General features: G+C 36.7%; 1 protein-coding gene across 13 annotated transcripts in view; it reads right to left on the bottom strand.

Annotated features, from left to right (window-relative positions):
- Positions 1 to 1,046: 1,046 nt before the first annotated feature.
- Positions 1,047 to 11,009, bottom strand: part of OGFOD3 (2-oxoglutarate and iron dependent oxygenase domain containing 3) — a 138,117-nt gene continuing 128,154 nt past the window's right edge. For all 13 annotated transcript variants that reach the window (XM_069076647.1, XM_069076648.1, XM_069076649.1 and 10 more), the window contains one exon: positions 1,047 to 3,452. In XM_069076647.1, coding sequence (XP_068932748.1) covers positions 3,316 to 3,452 — 137 coding nt within the window. In that variant the 3' untranslated portion in view covers positions 1,047 to 3,315. The remainder of the gene's footprint in view (positions 3,453 to 11,009) is intronic.

Raw genomic sequence — 11,009 nt, 5'->3', positions numbered from 1 at the left:
AACTTTGAACAATAAATACAGGGGTAAGTAAGGCTTGAGCAACTAGCCAGTCACATTTCAATGTCAAATTACGAAGTCATCTCTTCAATTTTATGATATTTAATAATATGGACTAAATTTAAAGGGAAGAAATAAGGAGGTCTACACATTACTAAGCAATCTAAACTGATAAAGACCATGTGAAGGGGATTTTTGTTTGAGTCAGATGCAACCTCTCAATGTTATTTCTGACAGAACCTAAAACTATTTTTAACAGTCCTTAAAATATAGCTCTTCTGATTAGATGGATTTAAAAACTCTGAAAATATTTAAACTGATATAAGCTCTTTGATAAATGAGGGAGTTTCCCCAACTATTACTTGTCACCTCTCAAATTTGGCATATTATCTTATTACACTTTTACTAAAACTTGACCATAAGCTCCCAAGACCTATTTTTCCAATGAATATGTTCCTTCTCATTTCCCATTGTGGGTTTTATTTATCTATTAAATATCATCTGAACAGATCTTAAATAAAATACCATTATTGTAACCAGAATGAACTTATACAAAAATAATGAATGTTGTGATGTGTTTTGGTCAACGTGTAGAAGTGTGTCTATTTCGAGGCTCAAATATAGAGTCATCCAATACCAATAAAACTTTATCTCAAACTTAGATTGGGCAGAAAAAAAAAAACCATTCTGAAGAACTAATTCCTTCAACTGTTGCCTCAGACAAATTGAGACTTGGGAAAGACCTAGCTTAAAAAGGTCAAGGTTTGCCCATTCATTGTATCTGGTGACATCTCTAGTCATCCTGATCTATGTCTTGCCACTGGACTCAGATGACACTGGAGGAGAGAGTGAAGCTGATAACTTTACACAGCTCTGCCTCACTTAAAACCAATTCACTTGCAAGTCAAGACATCATCTTATTGACCACAGGTCTTCTTGGGAATAACAACTAGGTACTTAAAGGTTAATTGTTTGTAAAGCCAAGCATGAGCAGCTTTTCAGAAGAATGCTGCTGTGAACAGCTTTTTCAAGGTTCTGATTACACAGTATAGTGAATACTCTTATTTATTCATTAACAAATCAGAGCAAAATCACAGAAAATCAAGGTACAGCATTCACAATGTTACAACTTATCACAGAAAATGAAAATGTAGCATTCACAACAGCTTATCACTAAAATGGCATAGTTTTCACCACAGTGGTCACAAAATTTTGAACAAAGTACATTCATTTAGTCAATCAATCACTTAGTAACTCAATCATTCAATCATGCTTAAGGAGGTCTACCTCCTCAAGAGTCACAAAATGCAAGTCAAAGTTCTCCACTAATGGGGCACACTAAGTTACACATCAGTCACTTATTCAGTCATCAATCGCTATTCAATCGTAAGTCACTACTCAGTCATCCATCACTATTCAGTACTCTCATAAGGGGTATTGGGAAATACACAAGCCATCCACTCCTCGGTCACAAGTAAATCTAAATTTCATCACTGCTCAGTACCTATGGAGAGGTCTTTTCATCTTGACTCAAGGCAGGTAGATCCTACCTGAATCCACCAAACAATCACCTGGGTTCAAAGGCAGACAGCTCCAAGTTTCTTGCCCAGCTCTCCATGCAGGTCCTGCTCCACACTGAAGTTCATGGTGTCCAGTCCACCTTAAATCCTTCACAGTCTCTGCTCCTGGGAAGTCAAGGCTTAACAAAGCCATAAGCAGATAAAATACTGACACCACAGTCATGCTTCCTCAGTCTTCTGCAGCTCTGGCTGGTCCTCTGAAATTTTCAGCAGCTTGGCTGGCCCTTGGACTCAGCAGCTCCACAGCAGCTCCAGCTGGCCCTTGAACTCAGAAGTTTTAGCTGGTTCCTGGAATCAAAATCACTTCATCCAAGTTTTCAAAATAAAAATCATTCTCTACAGCCTGGGCCTCTCTTCCTCAGCCTCCAGAACCTGGGTCCAAGAAGATCTGAAATCCCAGCTAGGGCTTCTCCTTATATACAGGTATTGCTCCTCCCTGTTCAGCCCCTTCCTGTTACATCAGCAACAGGAGTTCACCCCTTCTATTTCTTTAACAAAGGCTTAATTTGAACTAGGTGCTAAATACTTCTCAGCTTAGCAATACAAAAGGAACTTCAAATTTCATTACTATTATATTGTTGTGCTTACATTTTTTTTTCTGCAAGAAGGCTAAACACTATGTTTATATCAGATTCCCAAACTTATTTGTCCTACTATGCCATTTAAAAAAGATTACTAAGTATCCCCCTAGAACTCTACTTCCTTTAATCCTTTAATATTTTTTTAAATCTGCATAATTTCAAAATATTTTTTTGAAATGACACATCTTAAATTGAATAATTTATTGTAAAATTGTGGGGGTTTTTCCTGAATTGAAATCTTGATGACAAAATATTGCATCATATAACCATACAGTATCATACTGTAAACAAGTCATTACATGCACATAATCCTACTGATGCATGCTGGACTTCCCAACAACACATGACATGCTCACCTGCCAACACTTGCTTGTTGGTTGCTGCCAACTCAACTGTTGGCAGACTTGACCACTGATTGGTTATAACTTGCATTTTGTGTGTTTATTTAGAAAATAATGTAATTACTATGACTTTAACCCTGTTATACAATAGATGAAACATGTATGAATGGTTTTTCAAAATTCTTTTATCTTCTCTTCTTTCCTTATGCTTCCACTACCCCCTTATTTTTATTCAATACCTCCCAACTGCACCCAAGGTTACTACCGCCTCCCTGTATTGTTCCAGTGCCCCCCAGGAGGAAGTATCATATCATCCACTTTGGGTACCTAAGGTTTATATGAATAATGGATGTGTTAAAATGGAGCTGACATTTTAATTGATCTTGAATAGTTAAAATGGTTCTCCAAATCTGAATATGGTCATTTAAAAAACCAGTTTCTTCATGCACAAATGGGAATATTTACAAATATAGGTCACATTATATACATTCCCCCCAAAACAGAATGAAAGTTGTTTTCATCACAGGCAGGTTATGTTCCACCCTTGTATTTTTTTCCTCTGTATTTCTCAAATGAGTAAATAGAAATAGTTCCTCAGTGAAACGTTCTTTGTTCCTCTAATTCATACATTGATAAAAAAAATTTAACTATTTTAAAAATAAAATTCACTGTAAATAAGTGATACATTAAATATGGCCATGGAATTTTATCATTCAAATTTATCACTTTATTACTTCTAATTTGTGTGTACAGTTGTGATTCTCCAATGTTGTTCCCCACACAGTAACACTGTCTTGGACCCATTGGGCCCTTATCTTAAAAGAATGCTGGATCCCCAATGCCATGGTCAGGATTGCAGGTAAAAGAGATGGTGATTGCATACCGTGTACCCCAACGAACCTTTTCTACATGATGGAGATTTTCTGAACCTGAGGTGAAGAAAGAGACTCGACCTGAAAGTAGCAGAAAGCAATTATAATTAGTTAAGACAGGAAAGATAACACTGAAGGATGATTGGTTATTTGAAAAACGTTGTCATTTGGACCACAGAGTTCCTAAACTTAGGATTTGGTGGTATGTATCGTGTATGTTGGGGGTGAAGGAGGGCTACCATAAAAATGGAGGCTACTAAAAAATGGGTTAATGTGCAGGGAGCAAAATGCTTTAATTTTGTATGTGATGAAGTCAAATTAAGGAATAAAAGTAGAAAACAAATCCAGAGAAAAAGGTAGGAACATAAATTCTTTTTGAGGAAAAAAGGACAAGACTAAAGTGACTCAAATTTTAGACTGTATACTTCCATTTAGAAAATCTAGACTTTGGGGGAATTGTAGGAAGATGGCAGTTTGCTAGTATCTAGATGAACGTAGATCGCCTAAAAAACAGCATGGTAAAAATGTAAAAGTACATTCATTAAAAAGAAATATGGAAAATACCCTGTAGACTCTGCCATCTAGCCCAGGGGGTACACAGAAGATCATCATAATCCATGGGTAGACAACATGGCATGAAAGAGTTCTGGGGTAATTGGCCTGAAGCCAGAGATGCCCAGTGGAAAGAATGACCCTAAAACAAGTGTCAGAAGGTCCCTAGGCAAAGACCAGCCTAGAGTAATAATAAAGCCTTGTGATGGGAGCCTTGTATGGGACAACCCCAGAGCCCAGTAGAAAGGGGAAAGACCTAAGATATAGCCTAATGTAGAACATGCCTGGAGCCCTGTGACAAAAGGAAGGCTACAAGTAAAGCCCAGTATCAGAGAAGCCTTGGAGTTCCTTGCAGAAAGGGACTAGTGTTGGCCACTACATCTAGGACAAGGCAGGGTCTGCCCATGCCATTCAGAAGTACAGGAGGAGAGCCTGAACCAAACAGTCTCCCACACCCCCAATCCAGAGAGTAGAGATGCTGAGATGAGCAAACCAAGAAAAACATCTAATATTATGAAAAAATACCTCGTACTTAGAAATGCCTGAAGCTAAACTTGATCTCACAACATTTCATGTAAAGTCTTGGAGAAAAAAATAAGTCCTGGTCCTAATGACTATAAGACTACCTAGAAAAACTGAAACAAGAAATACTACATGGAATAGCTAGAGAGGAAAAAATGGCAAGGGGAATGACACCTTACACTATTGGAAAATCTCAACCAAGTACTGAATAACCTGAAAATCATAATATGCAAAATAGAAAACAACTAATTGTGGTAAGAAATATTTTTTTTAGGGGCATATAGGTGATGCAGTGAATAGAGTACAGGCTCGGGAGTCAGGAGAACCTGAGTTCAAATCCCACCTCACACACCTGACATTTACTGTGTGACCTTGGGTAAGTCACTTAGCCCCAATTGTGGCTGCCTTCCCCTCTCAAAAAAAGTCTTAAAAAAAAGTAAGACCATAATATAAAGAACAAATGATGTAGAAAACAGATCAAGGAGAAATAATTTAAGAATTATCAGATATCTGAAAATCATGAACAAAAATACAAATTTAAAAAATTGCCAAGAACTCTTAGAACCAGAGGGAAAATTAAAAAAAATAAACCACCAGTAAGTTCTTGAAAGAAACCCCCTTTAGTATAAAATAAAAACACTGCCCCCCCCCCAGAATGTCATAGCAAAAATCTAGAACTTTTAGGTCAAAGAAAAAATATTACAAGAAGTTAAAAGAAAGAGGTTAAGTACCAATGAAGTCATAGTAAAGACCACATAAGACTTAAAAGTTGCCACTTTGGAGAGGTGAACTTAGGACACAATATTTCAAAAGGCAAAAAGAATCAAGAATTATCTACATTGGAAAACAAGCACACTTATACACTCTTGGTGTAACTGTGAATTGACCCAGTCATTCTGGAATCCAACTTGGGACTAAGCCCCCAAAATGATCAAAATGTATATATTCTTTGACCCAGCAATACCAATACTAGGTCAATACCCCAAAAAAGATTAAAGAGGGGAGGACTTATGCGTACAAAAATATTTATAACAACTCTTTTTGGGGTGGCAAAAAAGTGAAAACTGAAGTATATGGCTATTATGGAATATCTAAGAAATTTGTGCTATATGAATATAATGTAATATTATTGTAACATATGAAATAATGAAAAAAAATGATTTCCCAGAAAACTAGGAAGGACTCTATAAACTAATTTGGAATGAAGTGAGTAGAACTAAGAGAATAATTTATACAATGACAACATAATAGAAAAAACAACAGAAAAAACATCAGGGAAAGATACTAATTCTCAAAAATAAGTATTTTTTTAAAGGGAAAAAAACCATGTATTTCATATATTCATTTCCTTATTCTCTCACCTCTTGCCTTTCTAAACTAATTCTGTCCTTCTGGGGAAAAAAAAAACAAAAACAAGCCTCAAACATAATCAACTACTGAGATGAAGGCTATGTGGACTAAACGGTTTTACAGGCACCATCACCTAAATAAACATTTCTTTTTTTTTTTGAGGGGGAAGGCAAGACAATTGGTGTTAAGTGACTTTCCTAAGGTCACATAGCTAGTAAGTGTCAAGTCTCTGAAGCCAAATTTGTACCAAGGTCCTCCTGACTCCAGGGCTGGTGCTCTATTCACTGGGCCACCTAGCTGCCCCCAAACCTTTCTTTTAATGTGTAAGAGCCCTCTGGTGTTACTAAAGAAAGACAAATTTTTAAAAAGTTCAATATTAGGGGCAGCTAGGTAACACAGCAAGTAAGAGCACCAGCCCCAGAGTTGGGATGACCTGGGATTGAATCCGGGCTCAGACACTTAGCACCCACCCAGAAACACTGGGTCGTGTAACCTTGAGCAAGTTACTTAACCCCAATTGCTTTAAAAAAAAAGTTCAATATTATTTCTTCAGGATACAATATGTACATATGACCCAGTGTTATTTATGATCAAAGAAAGTAGTCCTGATGACACTAGCCATAAAAACAGCATGCAAAAACAAACAAAAAAGTAGAATTTGTATAGCACTCTAATTGGAAATACTCATTGGCCTCCGAGTGACAGTCCAGAGTTCATTTTCAGATGAATTTGTTATTTCTACAAGCTGAGTGGTACTGAGGCATTGGGGTACCCATTAATGGTACTGAGGTGGTGAGTAGTTCCATACATAAATTATATGGTCTTGAATTTAAACACTCCACTGCCACCACAGTAAGGATTGGAAGTTGTTGGGTAGAGAGCAAACTCTAAGCCTTTCTCCTAACTTGATTCCTTGGGACCAGAAAAACTCATTTGGAATGGGGGGGGGCGGGGAACAACTATCAACTTCTTCCTGTTTGGGTCACTTCTTTGTTGTCATTACTAGTGATCATATTACAAATTCACTTTTCCGCTTTGCAAGAATGTTTTAAATGGAAAAGTTTATACCTGGAAAAAGTGTCATTTTAAATAAGGCTCTGAAGTATTACACCTAAATTTTCCTCACTAGCACATGTGAAAATTTTTGGTGACCAGTGATTGGTTTAAAGATTTCTTTCTAGGAAAACCATAAGTGTAATTGATCATATCAACAACAAAACTAATAGAAACCATTTGATTATCTCAATAGATGCAGAAAAAGCTTTTGACAAAATACAATACCCATTCCTATTAAAAACACTAGGAAGTATAGGAATAAATGGAGTCTTCCTTAAAATGATAAGTAGCATCTACCATAAAACCATCAGCAAGTATTATAGGTAATGGGAATAAGCTAGAAGCATTTCCAATAAGATTGGGGGTGAAACAAGAATGTCCACTATCACCCCGTTATTCAATTTGGTACTAGACATGTTAGCTGTAGCAATAAGAGGAGAAAAAGAGATTGAAGAAATTAGAATAGTCAAAGAAGAAACAAAGCTGTCACTCTTTGCAGATGATGTGATAATATATTTAGAGAATCCTAGAGAATCAAGTAAAAAACTACTTGAAATTATAAATAACTTTAGCAAACTTGCAGGATATAAAATAAATGCACAAAAATGCTTGGCATTTCTATATATTTCTAATGACGCCCAACAGCAAGAAATAGAAAGAGACATTTCATTTAAAGTTACTGTAGACATTATAAAATATTTGTGAGTCTATCTGCCAAAACAAACCCAGGAACTATAGGAACACAATTATAAAACACTTTTCCCACAAATAAAGTCAGATCTGAATAACTGGATAAACATCTAATATAATATAGCTAATATAATAAAAATGACAATTTTACTTAAATTAATTTGGATATTTAGTGCCATAACAATCAATCTACCAAAAAGTATTTTATAGAGCTAGACAAAATAATAACAAAATTCATCTAGAAGAACAAAAGGTCCGGAATATCAAGGATATCAATAAAAATAAATGGTAGGGAAGGTGACCTAGTCATACCAGATTTTAAACTGTATTATAAAGCAGCACTCATCAAAACTACTTGGTACTGGCTGAGAAATAGATTGGTAGATCAGTGGAATAGATTAGGTACACAAGACACAATAGTTAATGACTATAGTAATCTATTATTTGATGGCCAAATGGGAAAAGAGGTACAAAAGCTGACTGAAGAAGATAACTGCTTAAAATTAGAATTGGACAAGTAGAAGCTAATGACTCCATGAGACATCAAGAAACAGTGAGTCTACCCAGCTAGTCAAGTAGGTATTTACTGCTTTTTTTTTTAGAAAAAATTTTTTTCTAATTTATTTATTTTTCATTTTCAACATTCATTTACACAAGATTTTGAATTACAAACTTTTTTCCCCATCTTTTGCCTAACCCCCACCCCAAAATAGCAAGCCTATTGAATACCCATTCCCCCAATCTGTTCTCACTTATATCCTCCCTCATCCTCTCCCCTCCCCAATTTTCTAGTAAGGCAAGATGGATTTCTATACCCCAGTGCCTACATAAATTATTTCCCAGTTGCATGTAAAAAGCATTTTTTTAAACATTTGTTTTTAAAACTTTGAGTTCCAGATTTTTTCCCTTCTTCCCTCCTAACCCACCCCACACTGGGAAGATAAGTAATTCACTATAGATTGTACATGGGTAGTTATGCAAAATGTTTCCATAGTAGTTATACTGTGAAAGACTAACTATAATTTCTTCCATCCTATCCCACCCCCCACTTATTCTATTTTCTCCTTTGACCCTACCCCTTTTCAAAAGTGTTTGCTTCTAACTACCCTCTCCCCTAATCTGCCCTCTTATTCCCTTCCCCCCTGTTGCCCTGTAGGGTAAGATACCCAATTGAATGTGTATGTCATTGCCTCCTTAAGTCAAATTCAATGAGAGTAAGGTTGATCTTTAACCTTTAACCTTCCTGCTCTTCCCCTCTATTGTAAGTTTTTTCTTACCTCTTTTATATGAGATAATTTACCCTAACCTATCTGTTCCTTTCTCCTTCTGCCAATATATTCCTTTCTCACCTCTTAATTTTATTTTTTTAGATACCATACCTTCATATTCAACTCATCCTGTGACCTCTATGTATACATGTACATACATATGCACACACTTACATATTTATTTACGTATACATATACCCTCCTATACATATATATGTATGTATACATATATATACATACACATACATATATATTCCCTTCAGCTGTCCTCATACTGAGTAAAGTCTTATGAGTTACAATTAGCGTTTTTCCATGTAGCAATGTAAATAGTTCAACTTTAATAAGTTCCTTATGATTTCTTTTCCCTGTTTACCTTCTCATACTTCTCTTGCTTCTTGTATTTGAAAGTCAAGTTTTCTGTTCAGCTCTGGTTTTTTCATCAAGAATACTTGAAAATTCTCTATTTCATTGAATGACCATATTTTTCCCTGAAGCATTACACTCAGTTTTGCTGGGTAGGTGATTCTTGGTTTTAGTCCTGGCTCCTTTGACCTCCAGAATATCATATTCCAAGTCCTTTGGTCCCTTAATGTAGAAGCTTCTAGGTCTTGTGTTATCCTGATCATGTTTCCACAAGACTCAAAATGTTTCTTCCTGACTGCTTACAGTATTTTCTCCTTGACCTGGGAACTCTGGAATTTGGCTATAATATTCCCAAGAGTTTTCTTTTTGGGATCTCTTTCAAGAGGTGAGTGGTGAATTCTTTCAAGTTCTATTTTGCCCTCTGGTTCTAGAATATCAGGGCAATTTTGCTTGATAATTTCTTGAAAGATGGTGTCTAGGCTCTTTTTTTGATCATGGCTTTCAGGTAGTCTAATAATTTTTAAATTCTCTCTCCTGGATCTATTTTCCAGGTCAATTGTTTTTTCCAATGATATATATACACATATATACATATGTATGTGTGTGTGTGTGTATTGCTTTTTGGAAGGCAATTGGGGTTAAGTGACTCACCTAAGGTCACATAGTTAGTTTTTGGTATGTGTGTGTGTGTTGTGTCTGCAGCCAGACTTGAACCCAGGTCCTCCTGACTCCAGGGCCAGGGCTCTATTCACTGTGCCACCCAGCGGCTCCAATCCAATGATATATTTCATATTGCCTTCTATTTTTTCATTTTTTGGATCTGTTTTGAAGGCATTATTCTCTTTAGTGAGTTTTTGAAATTCTTTTTCCATCTGGCAAAGTCGGCTTTCTAAGGCATTTTTCTCCTCATTGTCTTTTTGGGCCTCTTTTGCCATTTGGATTAGTCTATTTTTTAAGGTGTTATTTTCTTCAGTATTTTTTTGGGTCTCCTTTAGCAGGCTGTCGACTTGCTTTTCATTCTTGCATCATTCTCATTTCTATGCCCAATTTTTCCTCCATTTCTCTTACTTGATTTTCAAAATCTTCTTGAGCTCCTCCATGGCGTGCAACTAATTCATCTTTTTCTTGGAAGCTTTTGATGCAGGAGTTCTGACTTCGTTGTCTTCCTCCTGTTCCATGCTTTGATCCTTTCTGTCCCCTAAAAAGGATTCTATGGTCTGTTTATGCTTCCTCTGCTTGCTCATCTTGCCAGCCAATTACTTTACTTTTGAGCTCTTTGCCACAGCAGAACTCTGCTTCCAGATTACAGAGAGCTATGTCCCAAATTGCTGCTGTTCTTGCAGCTGCTGGAGCTGTGGAAAGCACCCTCTCTGCAGCTCCCACAATCTCTGGCACACTGGCCAGACACCCCAGGACCACCACCCAAGACTGCAATCCAGATCCAAGCAGGTTAAAGCAAGAGCAATTACCCTCTGAATGGTCGCTTGGTCTCCCTACAATATGCAGGCCAGGAATTCTGGAGGCATTCATGCCTCCACCACCTTTCACCCCAGGGGAAGAGGCTATGTAACTCCTAAGAATTTTATCCTTATTAGGGAAATTAAAGGATTCTACAATGACAGAGAGCATGGGAGTAAGTGAACGATGTTGTGATGATGTAAAAAAAAATGCAAGAAAAAGGATCCCTTTGGGAGGAGGAAGAGAGAGGTAGAATAGGAAAAATTTTCTTACATAAAAGAGGCATGCAAGGAAGAACTTTTAGAATGGAGGGGGAAATGGGGAGGGGAAATATTTGAACTTCACTCTCATCAGAATTGTTTCAAGGAGGGAAGAATAT

This window comes from Petaurus breviceps, unplaced genomic scaffold (assembly GCF_028583685.1).
Source record: "Petaurus breviceps papuanus isolate PSGF00001 unplaced genomic scaffold, PetGlider_PUasm1.0 90925, whole genome shotgun sequence".
NCBI classification, from domain to species: Eukaryota; Metazoa; Chordata; class Mammalia; order Diprotodontia; family Petauridae; genus Petaurus; species Petaurus breviceps.
The sequence above is the reverse complement of the archived record's forward strand: the minus strand, read 5'-3'. Positions and strand labels throughout refer to the sequence as shown.